The sequence below is a fragment of the Aspergillus undulatus genome (assembly GCF_047715775.1).
Source record: "Aspergillus undulatus strain CBS 261.88 unplaced genomic scaffold BDV17scaffold_11, whole genome shotgun sequence".
NCBI classification, from domain to species: Eukaryota; Fungi; Ascomycota; class Eurotiomycetes; order Eurotiales; family Aspergillaceae; genus Aspergillus; species Aspergillus undulatus.
In genome coordinates this window covers 100,133-121,710 of record NW_027396615.1, presented here as the reverse complement: position 1 = coordinate 121,710, position 21,578 = coordinate 100,133, and the positions used below count along the sequence as shown (strand labels likewise).

The following is a 21,578-nucleotide window of genomic DNA, read 5'->3' as shown; positions in this document are numbered from 1 at the left end:
GCTTCACTAGGGGCAGCTATGGGAGGATATCCTATAACATCGACATGGAGAAGTATCGATGATTTACTCAACGGCTCGCAGCCTGTTTTATACGCGTGGACTGGGGTCGTATTCTTCAGGATCTTGTAAATGTAAGAGAATCTTATCTGCATTGACATCCATCCGCTGTGTCGAGATGTGGTCCAGGCTGCACTCTAGATATAAGCGCTACACCAACCACGGGGCGTACATGGTCTGGCTAGCGCCAACTCATACCCAGCCATCGAAGAATTCGGCTTGAGAATCTATACTAAGCTAAATTTCCAGTCAGGCCATGTTAACCCCTCCCTCTTCCCTTAACACTGGGCGAGACCGATGGCAGCCTGGAGCCTCTTCTCTACGAAATACTACTGATCCCCCACCATCCATTCGTCTCAACTTACTCAACGGACAAGTTATCTCACTCACCCTTGGCCCTGGAGCCGAAAAATCATGACAATGTATTTTGCATCTCATTCAAAGATTGCATTCATCCTGGTCGCTGCGCTGACCATCGCATGCGCGGCGTCTATCAGGCATTTATTTATCCGTCGCCAATTCGCGCGCCTCCACGGCTGTCAACCGGTTGCGAGACATTCCAACAAGGACCCTTTCCTTGGACTTGCCCGGGACAATCCGCGCTCTCAGAGAGCACAGAATGCTCGAAAGGAGCCGTCAACTCTACCAGGAATACGAAATACATTCGGGATAAAGCAGCTGCAACGGTCTGCCATTCTGACAATCGAGCCGGAGAATATCAAAACGATCCTTTCACGCAAATTCAAGGATTACGGAATCAGCTTTCGCCTCGCACCGTTCAAACCACTCCCGGGCGAGGGCATCTTCGACACCTATGGTGACCACTGGGCTTCGTCACGAGCCGTCCTCAGGCCTAGTTTTACCCGTGACCAGGTGGCTGACTTGACAACGCTGGAAGACCTGATTCAGGACCTTTTCGCAATCCTTCCCCGAGATGGGACGACCATCGTGGATCAGGAGCTCTTTTTTGGGTACACGATCGATTTTGCAACTGAGTTTCTATTCGGACAATCAGTCTACACTCTAAAGCAAAATCAGTCGTAGCCGGAATTTGCCCAGGCATTCCATTATGCCCAGAGGGCAATTATAGTACAGGGCGCACTGGGTATGCTGAACATGTTCTATCGCGATCGGAAGGCCGACGAGTGCAATCATATCTGCCAGGACTTCGTTCAGCAATTCGTCGATAGTGCACTCCACGCAGCCGAGGTCAAAAAGGAATGTAACGAGCAGCAGGCAGAGACAAAGCGTCATAAGCGCATTTTCTCCCGCGGACTGGCGTGGCGAACAGCTGATAGGCGTCGTGTTCAGGATGAATTGATGAATATCCTGGTAGCCGGCCGTGACACCACTGCCAGTCTCCTCGGCAAATTGTTCTTCATGCTTGCGAGGGATCCAACCATCTGGAACAAGTTGTGCGATGAAGTATCTAATCTCGAGGACCGAGCGCCAACATATGAGGAACTCCGCAGCCTGGAATATGTGCAGTGCTGTTTGAACGATTGTGAGAGAATACTTGTCCCTCAGATCCTTGACACCGCTGACTTTCCATAGCACTCCGTTCTCGTTCGAATGGCCCAGGAGTTCCGATCTTTGGAGAGCCGGGATTTGGGGCCATTGGAGGAATCGCTGGCTCTGACATTGTGTTCTCGGAATGGGACGAGGGTCTGCCTTACTCCTGCTATGTAGATTATTCAAGTTATCTTGGTCATCACGGTTATATATTCGAAACGACTGTTATGGAGATGATGTTGCGTGACTATGTCTAGCAAGCTTGCTTATGCCTGTTCCCAACATAAGACCATCCGGTTTTTCCGTCAAAGGTTCCTGGCTGAAGAGAAAAAAAAAAAAAAAAAAACCCGCGATTTCCAACTTTGTGCCGTATACAGAGTGGTTGTACAAGATCGGCGGAGAGGCCGGCGGATAGACAGGGACACGGTCACATGACTCGGCTCTCCGCACTGGCTGATGCTGAGCAAGCAGGACCGGATTTTGTGCCGCCAACCGCGTTATTCGCGTTATCGCATGAGATAATCCTCGCCCCGCTGCAGGAATCACGGTGGGCCCGCCTGCAAGCCATCGCCCTGCACCAATGGTATCGCAGCTTTCTGCTCCCAAGGAACAGGCGAGAATCTCGAAGCGCATTAGTTACAGTTGACGATAAGTTTTTGTCAGCGCCGTTTCCCCCTCCATGTCCCTCATTTCACTGTCATTGTCTCCTTGCCTGATTATTCATCGTCGGTCGTTTCTTGTCTGTGCCGGTTTTTTCGATTTAGAGGCCTATAAGTACGAGGCAGGCTCGGGGGGCACCCCTCATACCATTTGCGGGGCAATCGGTTTCTTATATTCGCAATCTTCCCCTCTCGATTTCTCATCTGGCTTGCTGCTCTCGGCGGGTATGATACCATGGGTCTGCTGTACGTCTGAAACTCTCTTCGCGCTGCGCAAAATTTCTAACTTTCGCGGCTTTCAGAGCGCTAGGGACCGCACTTGAATGGCCAGAGGCGAAGAAGCGAGCAGATCAGGTCCGGAAATGGGGGATCGAGGTTAGCAGACTGGGACTGCGCGACACTGAATCATGTTAACGAGGGACAGCAATTACTCGCGAACTGGCACAGAGCGAAAGGAAAGGAGCGGGATGCTCTTCTCTGGGGTGACGAGGTGGGTACCTGATTTCATCGTCATGGGCCGGATTTTCAACTAACTGGCGGCTTATCACTAGGTCGAGTATCTCGTCGTCGCACTGGATGATGCAGCAAAAAAGGCCCGTTTATCGCTCGCCCAAGCGGATATCCTCAAATCGTTAGCTCGAGACGAGGCGCTCTGGAAGGAAGGATCATGCACATATTCTCAGAACAAAGAACAGTAGGTTGACCTCGATCGGATTTTATCGGCGGTATCTGACAGTTGCAGTGAGGGCGAGGAACCGCCTCATTTCCATCCCGAGTTTGGGCGCTTCATGCTCGAGGCTACGCCTGGGGTACCGTGGGGAATCGGCTTCAAGGATCTTTTAAAGGTCGAGTCAAATATGCGCTGGAGGTATGTATCCGTCCAAGAATGATTTTTGCGTCTACTGACAGTGTGACAATAGACGAGAGGTAGCGAAAGCGCATATGGCGCCTAACGAGTCACCGGTAACCCTAACGACCTTCCCTAGACTGGGCACTAAGGACGATTACATCCAGCCTTATTATCCTCCATCCGGACCGGCGCTGCGTTCTCAATTCGTCCCTGACGAGATCGCAAATCCACATATCCGATTTCCTACATTAGCGGCCAACATCAGGGCAAGAAGACGCCGGAAGGTCGAATTGAACGTGCCGGTGTTCAAGGACAAGAACACACCTGAGCCGTTCAAGGACCCAACGGTGGATTACGATCTTCACATCTGGCCCGAAGACGACGATGTCCGGAATGGAGCAGCGAAAGACGGCCATGTCTACATGGACGCAATGGCTTTTGGCATGGGCAGTTGCTGCCTTCAGATAACGTTCCAGGCTAAGAACGTGCCGGAGGGAAGGAAGCTATACGACCAGCTGAGCCCATTGGGGCCAATCCTCTTAGCACTCACTGCTGCGACTCCAATCTACAAGGGGTTCCTCGTGGACACTGACGTCCGATGGAACCAAATCGGCAACGCTGTGGATGACCGGACGAGGGAAGAGCTTGGCGAGCTCGTAAGTTCTAATCTATGCTGTTCCGAAACCCCCAACTAATCAGCTATATGAAGCCGTTAAAAAACGACCGCTGGCGAATCCCCAAATCGCGCTACGCTTCAAACTCAACCTACATCTCGCAAGACCCTCGCCTCCGCAAAGAATACCTCGACCCAGACCTAATCGTCGACGAAGAAATAAAAGCCCGCCTCGAATCCGACGGCATGGACCCCCTCCTCGCAACGCATTTCGCGCATCTCTTCATCCGCGACCCGATCGTCATCTTCTCCGAAGACCTAGAAGAGCTCGACCTCAACAAAGCAGACCACTTCGAGAACCTGCAGTCCACAAACTGGCAACACATGCGCTTTAAGCCGCCACCGCCGGAGAAAGACGACATCGGCTGGCGCGTCGAGTTTCGCTCCATGGAGATCCAAATGACTGATTTCGAGAATGCCGCGTTCTCGATCTTCATTGTGCTTGTGACCCGTGCCATCCTGAGCTTCGATCTCAACTTCTACATCCCCATTCAACGGACGACGGAGAACATGGAGACTGCACACGCGAGAAATGCAGTCCTCGATAGGAAATTCTACTTCCGCAAAAATCCGTTCTCGCCGCCGCCGAGGCGACAACAACAGACTCAACCTTCGTCAAACGGGAGTACCTCCAACTCGAACTCATCGTCAACAACCTCAGCAACAAACACCCCACCACGATCCCCTTCCCCGCCCCTCCCCCCCGTCGAAGAAGAATACGAGCTCATGACAATCAACGACATAATCAACGGCTCCTCTGACAGCTCCGGCTCTTTCCCCGGCCTAATCCCCCTCGTAGAATCCTACCTCAACAGCGTAAACGTGGACGTTGAAACGCGCTGCTCGCTGGCGCGGTACCTCGATCTCATCCGGAAGCGGGCAAACGGGACGCTGTGGACAGGCGCGAAGTGGATTCGCGAGTTTGTTGCGCGCCATCCAGGGTACAAGGCTGATAGTGCGGTTTCAGAGGAGGTCACTTATGATCTTGTTAAGGCTGTTGAGGAGATGAGTGTCGGTGAGGGGGCAGGGGGGAGTGTTGGGTGGGAGATGTTGAGGGGGAGGAAGTGAGGTGGTGTGAGATAAGGGGAGGGGACTTGAGTTTGGGTTTGAATTGGGAATACATATTGCGGATTTGATGTAATGTGATATTGCATGGCATAGATCAGACCAGATAGGTACGATACCTATATACCCTCTGCTCGATTTTATATTTTATTTTAGGTACATAGCATAAACGTTTGTTGATTTGCTTTATGGTTCTTGCAACCTTCAACGTTTACATTTCATCGAACAACGGAATCATCTGTTCGCTCGCCTTATTATTGTCAACATCAACATCAGACCAACACATACAGACCATGACCATCACAACAACAAAACCTTCTCCTCCTCCGTCGGCCGTCGACAAGAATCCGCCAACCCCGTAACCTTCCATTTCCCATCAACCTTATGCAATATAAACAACTCCACACCAACATGATTCACAACACCATTGACCTTCGCCCGGAACGGCGCCCAAACAGCCGCCATATTCCCACCCCCGCCACTGCCAGTTCCATATCCATGCTCATGCTCATAATTATAAACCATGACCTCGGGGTCCCAAATGCGCTCGTCGATCTCATGGTCTAGTTTCGCGATGTGTTCGACGAAGGACCCGATTGTGCAGAAGCGGGGGGATGGGGATGCGTTCTTGGGTGATGGTGATGGTGTAGGTGGGCAAAGGGACATGCCGCCGGCGCGGACGCAGTATTTGTCGAAGTCGGAGGTGGATTTTGTGTTGAGGGCGCGGATGAAACCTTTTATTACGGTGATTATGGTGTCGCTTTCGGTGGGTGGTTGCGGTTTTGGGGGGTGAGGTTGGAGAGCCGGGGTTAGGTCAAGGGGGGTCGGGGGTGTCGTTGTGAGCACGGGCGCGGGCACGGTAGATTTTTCTGTTGTAGCTGTAGTTGCTGTCGCTGTCGCTGATGCTGTTAGGGAGGGTAGTAACCAGCCCATCATCCTCGTCTTGTCAGCAAGGGTGTCTGAAATAAACAAAATTCAACACATCATATGGGAGGGAGCTGCTTTTAGAATTCCACTGCCAGAGACATACTGATTGGACTGGTACGTACTCACTCATATATTTCTGCACCCCGCAGGGGGAGAGGTACGTCAGGCCAGACGCTGGCCATGATTCAATTTCCTCGTGCCAGTGGAATGTACACCCGTTGTTTCTGCGGATGTCCGTTGACACGCGGCAAAGTGCGTACGACCCTGCATTCCAAATCCCAACTTTCAGTCTTTCTTATATTCGAAGTCCTGGCTTGGCTTTAGGGCACATTCACCCAGCGTTATGTCATGATTGTGTTGATCCTTCCAGTGAATTCTGCTTGCCCTACCGCACCGACTATTGACTTTAGAGCATCCAGAGAGCTAGTTGTTTTGTGGGCGTTTGGACGTATGCGTGTGCTACCGTTGCACTCCCAGTATGTCTCATACTGTCCCACGAAAAACGCACGGTAGTTCATACGAGAGCCGATGCAAGTCATGTTGTCCCCCTATACCAACTCGGACGAGCTCGTGCAACACAGGCTTTCACGTACGGAAGCTAGACGGTGGAAGTCGATCCGACTGGTCATCCTAAGTGTTTGCGGTGCAGTCAGTATCATACCCTACAATCTTGCACTATGAAAAAAGGAAGCAAAATCGGGCGAGGAAAACTTGCTTTGACGAACGTTCGCCAGCCACCTACGTCTCCGTCCAACGGGTGCAACTGACCCCGGATAATAAGTTGAGATATGACAAATGGTGTAACGATATCGATCTCACGAGGCGAGGCGGGCTCTGGTACAGACACAATCATGAACGTGCGAGAAGAGGTGCGTGGAATAGACTAAGAATAGTCAGCCAGGTGCTGCGGTATCCTTGCTCCCGGATTTGTGGTATTCGTACCGTGATCCAGAATCTTTCCCCAACCGAACCACAGCGGCAGAAGCGGGAAAAGAGAGAAACAAGCCGAAAGAGCTGCTGTACCGGACATCACGCACCTCAATGATTCTGGCAACAAGGAGAAACTGCAGAACAACCTGGCTTACAGAGGGCCAACGCCGTGATCAGATATACCTACCTCTGCCCGATGAGCTGGAACGGAAGAGAACTGGCTACTGAAGACATCCGGGCCAGTTAAGCAAGAAAAGCTCTACATCGTGACACGAACGCTGGGGCCAGATGCCCTCACGAGTCACGAGCAGGCAGTTGACGTGCTCTAGTTAGTTACCTCCTACGTCAGTTGTCAACGCATCTCGAGCACACAGTTCTCCAAGCTCTTCAGAGGTCCTGGGACGGTCAGAGCAAATGCTCTCACCAGATCTGCGCAGGGAGGCAAAGGTCAACTCGAACCCAAATCCATCTTCTAATCCCATCTCATACGGAACGGATCTCGTCTGGTGGCGAATTAGCCAGTATATTGTCCGCTAAAATTCCGAGAAGCTGAGCACATGCACCAGTAGGTTCTCGAGAGCCCACTGACACTCAGCGACAGCGAAGAACAGCGCCGACGGTGAACGGCAATCCTTGAAATCGCCACAAGCAATTGGCCGGAGAACTGGAACCATAGATACTGGCGTTGAAAGACCTCGACATGTGGCAATGTCCATGTCAAAAGCCTGCAGCAGACAAAGCCGGGATGTAGCAGAGCTGGCCTAATGTCTCAGGTCTCAGACGCAAGTAGGCAAGGAAGATGCAATGGCGAGCGCGGTAGATGCAGGCGGCAGCTGATCCTGCCCATGCTGAACATCCCCAGCGCTCCGTTGTTCCTTCCTTTCTACGGTATCTTAGAGCAGGTCTCCTTTCATAGAGTACAAGGCAACTGCGGTACTGGGAAACTCCTGCCTATCCTACAGACTCACATTCCTACCCTCGAGTCCAATCCGCTCTATTATAGCAACCTCACGAGTCATGCCGCTGGTTTGCTTGCCCAATCGCCTACGCACTGACAGAGCCTCGGTAGAGCGAGCGCCTGTCAGTGTCGCAGCCTGCCAGGTACCCGCCCCGGTACCCGTAGGAGTAGGCCCCAGCCCCTTCTCCAACAGAGTACGACAGCAACTCAGCAAGAGAGGCAAAAAAGGAGGTCGACTCGTTGGTCCCAGCCCCAACGGACAGGAGAAAAAATACCGATACTCCATACTAGAGCCACTGTAGTGCTATAGTACTTCGTACTAAAGAGGAGGTGTCATACCGTGGATACTGAGTCACTAGAACTGAGTCAAGAAGCTGCGTGCGGGCGGGGATCTGATCACCGAGTACTGTAATTAATTAATTTATCGAGTGATTCAAATATTGAAATCGAAGCTGTAGTGAAGCAAGTTCAACTGCCGAATTAATGTTCGTTGAAGAGTGCACAGAGCAGTACTTCCCTTCTGGGCCTGTCATGGCGATGGAGTACGTAAATCAGCTCCACACGGGAAGAGCACCGAGCCGGGTTGAGAAGCTGAGATGAAGCGTAATCAAACTTCTTCACCTCGACAGAGTATGCTCTCAGAAAATATTCCGTATGTTGTATGGAGCAGAATATGGCATCCAATAGTCTTTGGGTTCGGCGCTGACACCGAAGATCGAAACCTTCCCGATCGATCGAATCTTTCGCCCATCTTCGTCCTAATATATCGGTGTCTCACATCCATACTTAAACACCAGGGACCCAGACGCCACGAGTCAGTTCCGCTCCGTAAGGTAATCTACTTGCCTCACTGACCGTTTTTGTCTTGGGCTCGCCAGCCTTGACCTCCTCAGGAGTCTTGGGTTTTCCGTTTTCCCACCTTGAGGGTTTCCTTATCCTTCATCCTTCTGAATCTGAATCGAACAGTTTTTCCCCGCGGTCGCCACGTGCACTCCAAGAAAAGCTGAAACGACCAGGAGGCGCGCTTAGGTCTCGGGGACTGTTACCTTATCTTCGACCCGTCTCCATCTTCATCCTTCATCGGAACTTCGGGACTTGGAGTGATTCCTTCGCCCTACCCTGCCGCTATGGGGTTGGCGATGTGAACTAGTAGTTCAGGGACGGAGCCCTGACCCAGCCTTCGCTGTTGGGACCTTGGGATCCATAGGTAAACTGATAGCTATCGAGCTGGTAGCCAGTAATAAACAGCCAGGAGCAAATTTCCAGCCACCATTTGGTGAAAGGAAGCTCTTTACTGAAAAGTAGTGAAGAACCAGACCCAGGGTGACGGACTGAGTGGATAGCAGTTTGATTACCACGTGGCCATCTACTCCGTACTCTGTATGCGATGTACCCCGTAAAGGGGAGGTACTTTATATGGCGCATGGCGAGTTTCAACATTTCAAGCCTTGGTTGTACTTTTCGAGTTGCTGGCTATAGCCATGAGTCCTAGCCTTTACTGAGGGCAGGCCGCTGCCTCGGTGTTTGCAGCGTTGCATCCATCGGTGGTTAAACTTCGGGCGCTGGATATCTGAGTTATTCTTACAGGCCAGTTCGGAGGTCGTCATAAGACCTTGCAAGGTATGCTTTGTGCTTGGAGGGGAAACCTCGAATACAGGCCAAACGGTGGCCTGAAAAGCACGGTGGCTCGTATGTAATTTTCAGATGTCCACCGGATCCTGGACCTGAGAACTAGTTCCCGTACTCCATATTCGTGGCTTGATGAAGAATTCATCGACACCAACATGGCCGAGGATGTAGTGACGCCATAATCTAGCCTAAACGGTGGGCGATGGAGCTAGTATCTTGACTCTCCTGATGATGAACCAAATCTATACCCGTTCAGTTAGCATCTCCGAAAGCAGCATTGTTAGTGAAGTTCCGTCACAGGGCCATTTGTCGTCCTGTCGTGATATGGTATGTTGTTCCTTAGAGCCATTATTACCCCTGGGTAGTTCAGTATCGTGGGTACGTTGTCATCGTCAAGCCAAGCAGCTGCAGCGGCCGAGATCCGGAATCTGGCCTAGAAAAACGGTCGCCAGTAAACTTGGCTAGTCAAGCAAGAGCAGTGGCTGCCCACATCCACCGGACCACTGCGGATACCCAGACCGCGACTAGGCTGATCATCAACCGTTGACCGTTGGACCGTTATTATTCTCCGTACGGAATCGAGCGGACGCTGAGGTGAAGAAGGTCTCCTCCTCACGTGGAGCAAGCACCTTTTCTCTGTCCTGGAAGGTTCAGAATCCTCATCGCAATGTTCACTCGTTGCCTCCACTGTGTGCATCCTGGTATTGAGCTAGGTTGAGCGCCTTCGCTAGGTGATGGAACTGATGGCGACGCTATGATTCCTTCCCAGCCGCATTCGTTGTATGACAGGTAGCGGTGAAACGTCAACATCCTGGCCTAGACGTGTTGAATGAATGGATGTTTTCTGCTTCGTACCAACGCCGTTGTCGGTCATGGCTCTCAATTCTGATTACCACAGCTAAGTACTAGCTGCTCTTTGCGTCAGTAAATGAAATACGAAGACCCCCATACATACTTCATCGTCCACTCACGGCTCGAACGGTAACTGACAACGGGATGTAATCCTTCGAGTAAACGCCACCTGTTCCCCCCCCTACCTTGGACTCCTGGCCACGCGCGAGTGGATCGGGATTTGGAGCCAGTTGGGGTTCATATATGATAGATACAGTGGGGACTGCTTAATGGTCTGGAAAGCTAAACCTGAAAATCGGACTTATGACAGTCGCGACGCCATAGAAGTACGACCCCAAAACTGGAAAAGGAGCGTCAAACATCATGACATGACGGTGGACGCGCCATCCCAAACGACCTCGCGGGATTTGCTACCATTGACCTGGAAAAGCCGGAGCGCACGGATAATAACACGGTCTCTTTGTTTTGAGACAGACGGCACCTGGTGGAGCTACCATTTATCCCTCACCGTAGAAGGCCGACTTCCTAATCTTCTCGCGGGCAGAAATCGAAGCAACTAGTAAAACTGGCAATAATTGCAACTCTCAAGATATGGTGGTAAGCAAAGAAATCGAACTGGCCTTGACGGCGCAGACATGATCAAGGCTAGTATCGTGGGTGATGATTAGTCGACGCGGCCCTCGATCGGACCGGAAATCATGCACCTGCCAGGCTGCACGATGTCAACCTGTCAACCACGCAGCAGGAACGACTAGCTCAGTAGCTCCACGACGGCGGCTGTTGGCATCGGACCTGAGTCAGATTCGTCAAATCGGACAGGGTTTCTCCGGTCACGCCAAATCTTGGTACGCCAAAGACGGGAGAAACCGATAAGAAAAGTCCACCCCAGTGACCCCCCGTGGATATCCTCCGTTCACTGTTCAGGGGTGGCACTTTGAGAGTGTGGAATGTTACGAAGCTTGAACAGCTTCTTTCACCGGAGATTCGGGTCGTTTGTCTGGCTCTTTCCAAGTCAGGGGGCGATGGGCGGTGTTTTCAGTTACCCACTATGTATCCTCACTTTGCTGAAAGGCGGGACCCTAGTTACATACAGCCGGAAGGCAGGACGACTGGCTTTGGCAGACAGCCCTGAAACTTGAAGTCTGAAGAGGGGTGAAGCGACTCATGGACAGTACAATCCAGTCTGCGCTGTATGATTTACTGACTGCTATGCGCAAGCCATGACACATCCATTACCGGAGAGCGTTAGATGACGGATACCTAACATGTGATAAGTTCCTCGTCGCTGGTAAGATCCAGGATCAGGGACAGGGTAGCACTCTGTGATGTACACCACCTGTATGTATGTAAAGACCCTTACTCTGGAGTTTGGATACGTAGCGCCGTGCAGTTCTCGATTCGTTCAGCTGCAGTAGATTGCCAGATCCCCCTCTTCTCCAGTGGCTGCAGAGTGCAGACCCGTTTCTATTCCTCGCGTCCCGACTTCCGGTTCCTTGTTTCGAGGAGTCGCAGCTGTCAAATTTCCTCTTGAGGAAAAGGCGCCGGAGACTTTACAGGAGGAGGTTCCACACACGACGTCGATTGTTCATCCGGCAAACTCACAACCTCAGTCTCGACTCTTGAGTTCTCGAATACCTCACTTCGCACTAACCCTGATCCTTTGCCCCGATGGTGATTGATCTTCGCTTCTGCGATCTTTCCTTTGCCACCGTTGTTTGACCTGGAGGGGAAACGGAGATGCCAGCCAGACGCGGCGAAACACCAAGTACCTATCCTCCGGAAATAGGCCTTCCGGAAGCAGGAGCGCCTACATATATATGTTGACCCAACTGCAGGGGTATCGGAGATTCGTACAGACTCAGAGTCTAGAGACCGGTTGGCTTCTGGGAACTGTACTCTGTACGGAGTAGGCCGTAGGTGTTCACTCAGTGACCCGTTTGAGGATGATCGGCAACGTTGTCGTAGACAGTTCGATCTTCGACTTCGGACTATCGGAGGCTGGCTGGAGTTCTCAGTTCTCTGATGGAAACGAACGTTCTCGAGCGTTCAGCTTTGTAAATTTGGTAGTGGATCACTTCTCCGTTGCCGCATCCCCATTGCAGCATGCTGATCATAGTTGGAAAATTACGATCACATTTTGGGCTCTTGCCACATTAGTCGAAGCGCTGTCGCTCGTTTCCTCATCCGTGCGGACATTATCTGATCACCGTTGAGCGACCACGAAACTGCCTTAATTCCACTTCCACCTCTTGACCAGGCACTACTGTTGAGCGTTGCGGAAGGCTGAAAGCGGTAGTCATATTATTGTATCATGAAGGCAGCTTCTTTCGCTTCAGCTTCGTGAACCCGAGATCAGTCCACGTTTCTTCTCACGGAAAGCCGAGAGTCTGTGCTTCGTGCATGATAGATTGTGTGCTTGATTGAGATACGCTCAATGCCGGGCTTTGATCGAGTCATGAAGACTGAAGCTCACTGCTCAACGGCCGACCAGATCCACTGTTGACTGGTCATCGGGATCGCAGGAAAGGCGATCGAGAAGTCCCAGCCTCCAAAGTGCCATTCTGAATGTCCCGTGTGAATAAGGTATCTTCGTTTTGCGCCTTTTAGAACTCGCAGCTGGAAACAAGCCGTTTGTAAGGTTGTTACTCGTTACCAGACTTCTGGATTGTAGTCACAATTGCTTGATTATTTCTTCATAGACAGATCAGAAGGATTCGCATACATACACAAGCAGCCGTACCAGCCGTACGCACTGCTACTGTATGGAGTGAGGAGACTCTGTGTACTCCGAATACAGCGTCCTCCGTACGGATTGATGAGGAAAGGCAGTCGCACACTGCACAGCTCTCCAGCAAACAGACATAAGAACTCGTGCAAACTGGGCAGTGCTAACCACTTGAACTCTTCACTATTATCTTCGGTGCATATTCCATCGCGCTGAAGTCATGGATTGATCGCCTTTGCAAGCTATCGGCGGCAAAGAGACTCCCGGAGGTCGTGATAGAGTGGGTTCTGGCGGGACTCAAGCCAATCAATATCTGTGTAACGCTTTATTCGGTAAGATCTTGACAGAAAACGTCTTTTCACGAGTCACATATTGTCATTGGTTCAGTCATGGTTCGGGTGACCGCTAGATCGAGACTATTCCGAGTCTGAACAGGACCATGCTGTCTGTGCTCCTGTTTTGCGTCGGGGAGACAGAAGCCCGGACTCAGCTGGCGTCATACCCTCGGAAGATGCACACTCTTGGTCTTAAGGTTGGCTCTTGGAACAGAGCTCGAGTCAGAAGCAACAGTCCAGGCGACCAGACCCTCGAAATTTATGTAAGCATAAGAAGCCTGAGGATTTATCTTCAATTTTGTTTCTTTCTATGAGGTCCGTAAAGTCATTTGCCAGTCACATGCTGTCGTAACTTTCAAACATCTGCGAAGTTATCATGCGAGACAGGACTCAGGAAACATCGGGAGCCTGGCTCATCGTTCTATGCCGAAAGGATTGAAAGGAGTAGGCTCTTAGCAGACACTAGGGCTGGATGGTATGTATTATTGTCACAGTACGCACGGTTGGCCTGGTTTGGTTATTAGTCCGAGCTCCAGTGTCATCGCTGGCGCTATTTTGGACTCGGCCGAAGGGGAAGGAGATTGGGAGGCCCGTCAGGGCCTCAAGAGATATCATCAACCATCTGGGATAAATAGTGAACACCAACCTGAGCTGGTGGTCTTGTCCCCCAACGGGTCGTACAGCTTGCACCGTTGTCGTCGCGAGATCTGACAGACGTGTTACCCAAGTCATGACCCCCACATGGAAACTTATTATTGTGGTATCTTGGCTGGATTGGAAATCTCATGGCAATCGGTTCAACGGTTGCACTCCGCCACCCACAAGCCACCGTCCAATGGCGCAGAAGGGCGTTTCCTCTCAGCGCCGCAGATGATTAGGTCGGAGTTGATTTCCATCGCAGGGTAGGGGAGACTTAATCGACGACTCGACCATCTACTCTTAGTAGCACTAGTGATAATGCAGGAAAGTGGCGCCGAGCGACAGTTCGCCTGTCAAACTTTGCAGAATTGCAGGGAGAAAGGCGCATCCGCCCCGGAGGAGATTGGCGACAAGAAACCCACAGGACTGTGGCAAAACTTTATTCCTGGCAATGAATTCTCCCCATCAGTAGTTGCTTCTTACGGAATATTAGATCAGTCTCGCGACGCGAGTGAGCAAGGGTACTATATCGACGGAACTCGAGGGGCTGGGTTGAGTATACCGCTGCGATCGAGCAGCATGGGCGCCGGGCGCATTTTGGGGGCCTGGGAAGGCCCTTCGTCCTGTCGGAGACGATTTCGTCACAAAAGTAAAACCGTTGGCAGTCGAACTTGACGAAGTGATGGATCACACCAATTCGCTTTCTCTCATTGGCCAGTGAGTCGAAAGTTTTGAGAGGTGATGGTGATCAGCCTCAGCTAACTTGATGGAGCGAGGCCGTGCTGTCAAAATCGGGGTTCACGAGCTAAGACCGCGGACTGACTGTCAGCTTCAACTCACAGAATCGAGAGAACAAGCGCTGGACGAAGCAGTGCCGCAGACGTACCACGTATCTGACTGGTGGAGATGCATACTTTACACACATCGGAATCTGCGCAGGCCGCCAGAAAAGGCAATGGTGGAAGACTGGATCGAGGGGCGCACAGCCATACGGCAAGTGCTTTTTCTTTGCACGACGCTGTTCTGCACGGATGAAATGGAAACTGCCGTCCAACCCAAAATCTCACTAGCGCGGATCATGAACGGCCCGTTGGTCAAAGAAAGGAGCCGGTGATGAGATGGACGAAGGATGGAATGAGAGAATACTCTATAGGTGTAGAATGATGGATGATGGATGAATCATCGACATGGACGAGCGGGTGTGCCCGCCCGAGATCTCTCGAGATTGAGAAGGAGGGCGGGGAAGAAAACAAGGAGATTATTACTCGTCCAGCGTGCTATCTCCGTGCCTACCAGCGTTCAGGTTGCCGCACTCTGCATCTGCACTCTGCATTGGATCTGACTGTGTGATGGTGGTCGGATCGCCAGTTGCGATTTCAACGGCCTGCGACGATGCTGCACCTAAGGCCTAAGCTGACTGCTGATGCGCGATCCTGCCTTTGCGATCGTAGTCCGATCGTACAGCTACCTAGTTCTCTACCCTGTAGCTCTTCTCCTATTCTACCCCTATCTACACCGCAGTCCAACTCAACAAAGTGCCAATAATTAATCCCGTAACCCTGGGAAAGAGGTGGACTCACTCTGTGCCGCGATGGAGCTAGGCTGGGTAGGCTGGAGAGTCTCCTGCCTTTCTTCGCCTTTTCCTTAATTAAAGTCCGTCGGTCTTTCCCCTAAATCGAGTAGCGCGCGATCGATGGATCTTGAGATGCACTCCCGTTTTTCGAACCTGCCACCCGCTCCCGAGTCTGCTCTTGTCCATCATGATATTCCTCACCTCCAAGTCCCGCTCCTGACCTGCCGTTTTGTCTCAGGTCCACTTTGTGCTATTGCACTTGCGCCTAGTGTTCGATACCAGGCGGTCGGCCTGATCATGGAGCATCATCTTGGGATCTTGGCTCGTATCGGGCGGGATCTCAGATGAAGGCTGCGCGATTAGCGTGAGATACTAAGGTAATCTACGATATACTTCGTGTAGGAGGGTTGGTCGTCTGTAGTCTCTACAAGTAGTCTACCAGTAGTCGGTATAGCCAAGTGAAATACCAATACACGCCAATACCGTACTAGGAATTCACCATTCTTTCCGGGCCAGGGACAGCGCCCTAGTGAGTATCGGGCCCACCACACAGCCCACAAAAATGATCCCAATCTCTCCACATTTTGCTGACGATCCGCAGTTCGCAGCCCGTAAGGCGTCTGTAATTCGCCGTAACTTTAACCTGATCGCCCTGTATGTATGATGGATTTAATTCATTTTCCTATTTTCCCATTTTTCCTTTTCCCTTTTGGATTTTGCTTTTCGGTCTGAGCTCATCTGGAGCTGATGTTTGGATCCTCCCACTCCAGATCTCTTGCGCGCGTGTATGCGGGCCTGGCTGTGGCGGCTTTTTTGGGAGCAATCCCTTTTGGTTTCGATATTTATTCCTTTTCTATTTAATTAAATCTTGTCCTTATTCTGCTATAATACCTGTCAATCGTTGCTGTCGCCGTCATCTTGGCTTGCTCTCTCTCCCTCTCTCCCTCCCTCATATCATCTACTCTCTCGCTCCTACTCCTCAGAATCTCCTTCTCGTCCTTGCGCTCCGAAAGGGAGGGTGTAGAGCGATACCTGCATTACCTCCCGTGTTCCTGCCTGCAACATCCTCGATCCTTTGGCCCCTCTCTCCATCTCGCCCCCCGACACTATCAATCTCTAGCCCTTTTACATTATCTCGCTCGACTCTTTGAACACATCAGGGATTTGCGTGCTGGCTTATTTGTCACGATACATTCCTGATATTCCTGCCACTCACAGAGAGGTCAGTTTTTAAGTTTGACAAGAACGCCGCCCTTTCCACGCGACGCAATCACCTCCATCCCTTGCGCGTTCGCCGTCCTCTTTCCCGCCCGCGAACTCAACTCGGGCAACCACTAGTCGCGTCAGTCGGGGTGGAAAATTCAGGCTGCTGATACTTGATCGCGACCTCGACAGATGGTGGTTGGACTCACTGACAGGGCCGCCCCGATCTGATCTGTTCTCAGCACGCTGCGGGTGCTTCCCGTACTTTTTCGACTTCGCCCAACCAAGGCTCAACCCGTCGATAACTCCGGTTCCGATTATCACGATTGCTTCGTCTGCTGGTTGCCTCGTCTTCGACGCCACTGATTCCCATCGGGACTCGCCAATCACTGATCCGGTCCGCTGTCTCCTCGGCCGACCAGAGAAAGCACCGAATAATCCCTGTGCCCGACAAGGTTTCGCATTTTGTCCGCTATCTACTTCATCCCCCACAGACAGACGCCACCATCCCCAGACGAATCTGGTCGAAACCGCTGGCACCCATAACTTTCTTCCCTAAATTTTAAGCTCTATTCTTATTAATTGGTATTCGAGTCTTCGACTGGAAGTGGGTCGGTGATTCGTCACTCTTGCATTGTTTGAGATACTCTTACTACAACAATCCCTTTTGCTACAACTTCATCACCTGCTTCTTGCCAATACCTCAGGGTCTCCAACGTTGAGATAATCTGAATTCCTGGTGCACAAGTCAATTCGTCGTTCGTCACCATACTTCGTCATGGGATCATTAGAAGCTGGACATAGGCATAGGTTTGTCGAAACCCCTCGCATCAAGCCTGAATTCTATTTTTTGTCGCAGAGGGACTTGGGGTATCAAAATGCTAACCTTCGTCTTCTAGGGATCATCTTCCTGCTATCGGTTTTCTAGGTTCCAGAGGCCCCGCCACATCGCCCGCTCCCCTCGTCAGTCCAACAACGATGTATCCAAGCCAACCCCTTCCTTACTCCTACTCATCGACACCGACTAGCGGGGGACCTGGATATATCTCACCGCCGGAATCGCGACGCGCAGAGGAGGAGAAGGAGAAAGCGCCCCGGCAGTCACTTCCATCTATACATGAGGCACTAGGCAACGATAACCCTCTACCATACCCGGCCCCTCCGACATCAGCTCCTCAACAACCTAGTAACGCACCGCCCCCGCATCATCTTTCTTCAAATCTTGCTGGCCGTCCTGGTGAAGGGCCATCAGGTCCCCCTAATCCGTTCTCTGTTGGAAGCTCTTTTCTTCGCGAATCATCGCTATCCCACCAGCCACAACTACAAACGGAATCGTCACGGTCAAGCTTAGCGTCCTTGAATACACAAGACTCGAGAAATGCGTCTCTCCATTCAATCAGCTCGGGAAAGTCGCCGACGCAAAGCGCAAGCACTGGTATCACTTCATTATCTGGATCACAAACAGGGGCAGCATATGACTACAATGCATCCCCTTCGGCGGGCAGTGTTGCATCTCCCAGCGGCTACGGCGGCTTTTCCCAGCCTTATCCATTCCAGTCACAGCCTCCCCCAGGAGCTCCAGTGTATCCGGCATCATACGACTCGCGGCCTTACATAGGCACGCGGGTCGACGAAGTGAAGGGCGGAATCTCAGGACCTTTTGGTGCACCTCATGACTCTGCGAAACGCCATCTCGATGTCTATGATATTGAGGCATCACTCAACGAGGTATTTGGTTCAAGAACTTTCTATATCGGAATGCTAACTTGAATAGATGGTTGATTTGAGCACGCGGACCATGGATTTCTCTCGCCATTATGCCAGCAAAGCGCACCAATCTCGGTCTGGACCCGTAATGGATGCTCTACCTTCGCTTCCAGAGGTCGAGGAAATGCTCAGTATCCAAAGAAGAAACCATGATGCCTTGATGCGCATCAGAACCGCGGTGTTCAACCAAGAGCATGCGATGGCGGAGCAGATGGCTCAAAGAAAAGCCTTCAAACTCGGTGGCGTCCATGATGATGACCGTATGGCAATGTACCAGGAGGAGTTCAAAGGCAGCGCCTTCGGTCCGGACTCGAAGAAACGCCGCGGTGTAAGTTCATCCTGATTTGTACTTTGATCTACTGCATTATTAACAGGCACATAGAAGGCCGCTCCTCCTGGTCGATGTCATAGTTGCAACCGTGCCGAAACGCCGGAATGGCGTCGCGGCCCAGATGGCGCTCGGACTCTGTGTAACGCCTGCGGCTTACACTACGCGAAGTTGACCCGCAAAATGGGCGCGAAACAGGCGGCAGGTTTGGGATCTAACCTCAAACCGAAGACCGCACTTGACTCTGTCTCGCCACGAAGTCATTAACACGCTAGCATTATATAATCACGAGGCGTTTTGAAAACGGATCTGGGATCTAGAAGTGTCAGGCGTTTTGCGAGCTGGATCGTTTTTCATGCTCTGCTATTTTAACACCAGTCAGGGATGGGAGTACCGTTTATGTCTTCTCTCTTTTTTTTTTTCCTGTGGAATTACTGCGTAATACCCCTTGACGTTGTGGGAAAAGGCATCTTGAATAGACTTTCCTTTTGAGATCCAAGGCTTCAGCCTACATCATGTCGTATGCGTTATGTAACACGATCGATCTGTCTAACCAAATTTTTGGAATGGACTATGAAAGCTTGGAACTTGGAAGCGCAAGATCGCCATGAACGATCCACGATTTGGAGTTTTGGCGTGATGCAAGACCCTGGATTCAGATGATACGAACCTTGGATTTGACTTCCAGGAAGAGCCGACAACCTAGCCGGGCACGTTCTGTCAACCGAAAGGACTTACTTTGCGCGTGGTTGAAACACGACCATCTGTCCGCATCCATGGTACTGGTACAACCGTGGCCCTGGTACAACCACTCTGCAGGGGAGGATTCAAGAGCGCCCCTGATGAGCAGCAACCAGCAGCAACCAGCGTCAGCATTTCATAACTCTATTCCACCGGTGGAGTTCAATCCTCAGCGCCCTGCCAGATCACCGCCTAGTGGTTTCTCCAATTTTTTTTCTCAGCACAACAAGGTTTACGACTTTAGGCAAAACGATTCAAGCCGTTCAGCGCATGTCATGGGACAACCTCATTGGTTGGAAGGGCATACCGAGAGGATTTCCCGAGTCGCCCCGTTAGCGCGGGAAACTATCGAATCTCACTCGGCGATGGGTCCAATCAAGGGAGTTGGCAGTTCAGCAAGTGCCGAAGTGGAATCGGATCTCATCTCATCGCATTGCATCTCATCTCATCTCATCTCATCTCATCTCATCTCATCGGGCGCGTCGCGTCGCATCGCATCTGCAGGATGGGCTGACTCTGACTCTGACCGGCGGATTCTGGGCTATACTGGGTAAGGCAACCAGTGCTACCGTCTACGACTGTGTCACAAAGGTTAGATCAGGCCAGGTCAGGTCAGGGCATAGCACCATATGATCTCGGTTTGTACAGCCGACCAGGACACCATTACCCACCCGCCTGGCTTACCATCACCACTACCAGAAATGTCACAGGGATATCGCTCGCTCTTTCTTGTTATGCCGCAGCTTCCTTATCTTCAGAGCAGTCACATGGGCATCCCATCAGAGTCAGAGACACTCCCTCTAGACTACAACACAACACTACAACCATGACTTGAAATCTATTTCGCGTCTCCGAAGATCTGGATCCTGATCGCTGCTCTGCCTGTGAAAATTGACTCGCTTCGATCACCACCAACCCACACACCCTCACACTAGCAAACTAGCAAACTAGCAGAGTAGCAAGGATCGCCTCCAAACAATGGATCACGATCCCAGCCCCGCAACCATCTAATCCTCATTTCTCGCCGTCGCCCAAGTTCTTCCGCTTCGGCGAGACACATTTCCCAGGCGGCCAGGCCCGCCTCGCGGCGCGGCCGGAGTTCGGCTGAAGCGGATGGAATGGAATGTGGCTTCAGATTCCGCGCGAGATCGAACGCAGATAATTCAAGCCAGCCCTGCGCTGAGCTTCCGGTGCGCCGCCTCTGAGCCCTCTCAATGACCCTGGAAGATAGTTACCAGATTGTGGCTCCCTCCTCCCCCATTATTGCAATGTTGCGCCGGACTACGTAGACTATGGGTTATGGAACGGGACAGAACAGAGAGGACAAGACAAGGCTCCGCTCGTTTCCACTAGTTACTGTCTGTCTGTCAGCGACTGTACCATACCTAGCGCTACCATACAATGACAGCACTGTCAGAGTCACACCCAGGACCCATAGATCGGCTCGATCCAATCTGTTAGGCTCGACGGTCGACCAGCGGTGAAGACCTTCCTTAGTTGAGACTCTTTCCTGAAGTGTGCAAACGCTATCAAATTATCAATCAGGAGGACAGGATGAGTGACAAATTAGTGACTCCGCCCTACTCCGCGTCTCCAACTATAATTCACACTAATCTAACACTCAAGTTCGACTACAATGAGAGCACGATCCATTCCTCTGGTAAGCCCATGTCTGGATCCGGAACTTTTGATATCTGACCTGACTTGGCTCGCTTGACTCGGCAAGTTTGGTCTACTAGTGGTCTCGTGGTAGTCTACCAGATTTCGATAAGCAAACCCCGAATCCCAAACTTGAATTCTAGGATCCAGCGCAGCACGGCTCGTCTTAATAGTTAGGTTAAACCTTTCGCTAAACTTTATACTATACTCGACCTCGTGTCTCTGATAATGATTACAGTTTATACAGTGTACTCTCAACCAAAGATCGGAATTCTGCAGCAGTTCAACATCAAGTTCGTTGAAATGAACCATGTCAAAGATCGCGCATTTACTCAAAGTAATAGATGCACTTATGAAACTGATCTGACAAATGACAAGTGAAACATCAAAATCAGACGAACCTCGGATGGTTCGCGCCCTGAGACGGAAGGTGGTTACAGGTCAGCCGGGGTCTTAAAATCGGTCGCCCGAGCCGAAGTGGCTTATGTAATGGACT

The 21,578-nt window shown here is 51.4% G+C and overlaps 5 protein-coding genes across 5 annotated transcripts; 4 read left to right on the top strand and 1 right to left on the bottom strand.

Moving 5' to 3' along the window:
- Nucleotides 1–477: 477 nt before the first annotated feature.
- On the top strand, nucleotides 478–1,101 carry BDV17DRAFT_289057 (uncharacterized protein; the record flags this gene model as incomplete). The annotated part of the gene is made up of 1 exon (XM_073761574.1): nucleotides 478–1,101. One exon carries the CDS (start codon nucleotides 478–480, stop codon nucleotides 1,099–1,101), a length of 624 nt encoding a protein of 207 aa, XP_073617893.1.
- A 72-nt stretch (nucleotides 1,102–1,173) lies between these two features.
- BDV17DRAFT_289056 (cytochrome P450) lies at nucleotides 1,174–1,826 on the top strand (the record flags this gene model as incomplete). Its single annotated transcript, XM_073761573.1, has 2 exons — nucleotides 1,174–1,561; nucleotides 1,612–1,826. 2 exons carry the CDS (start codon nucleotides 1,174–1,176, stop codon nucleotides 1,824–1,826), a joined length of 603 nt encoding a protein of 200 aa, XP_073617892.1.
- A 637-nt stretch (nucleotides 1,827–2,463) lies between these two features.
- BDV17DRAFT_289055 (glutamate--cysteine ligase) lies at nucleotides 2,464–4,819 on the top strand (the record flags this gene model as incomplete). Its single annotated transcript, XM_073761572.1, has 7 exons — nucleotides 2,464–2,474; nucleotides 2,531–2,603; nucleotides 2,653–2,718; nucleotides 2,780–2,922; nucleotides 2,971–3,096; nucleotides 3,149–3,734; nucleotides 3,788–4,819. 7 exons carry the CDS (start codon nucleotides 2,464–2,466, stop codon nucleotides 4,817–4,819), a joined length of 2,037 nt encoding a protein of 678 aa, XP_073617891.1.
- A 185-nt stretch (nucleotides 4,820–5,004) lies between these two features.
- On the bottom strand, nucleotides 5,005–5,863 carry BDV17DRAFT_19698 (uncharacterized protein). Its single transcript, XM_073755205.1, has one exon. It carries the CDS (start codon nucleotides 5,750–5,752, stop codon nucleotides 5,117–5,119), a length of 636 nt encoding a protein of 211 aa, XP_073617890.1. The 5' UTR covers nucleotides 5,753–5,863; the 3' UTR covers nucleotides 5,005–5,116.
- An 11,087-nt stretch (nucleotides 5,864–16,950) lies between these two features.
- On the top strand, nucleotides 16,951–19,145 carry nsdD (GATA-type sexual development transcription factor NsdD). The gene is made up of 4 exons (XM_073755172.1): nucleotides 16,951–17,397; nucleotides 17,487–18,315; nucleotides 18,362–18,682; nucleotides 18,737–19,145. The coding sequence occupies exons 1-4, from the start codon at nucleotides 17,366–17,368 to the stop codon at nucleotides 18,947–18,949; spliced, it is 1,395 nt and encodes a 464-aa protein (XP_073617889.1). The 5' UTR covers nucleotides 16,951–17,365; the 3' UTR covers nucleotides 18,950–19,145.
- Nucleotides 19,146–21,578: the final 2,433 nt, after the last annotated feature.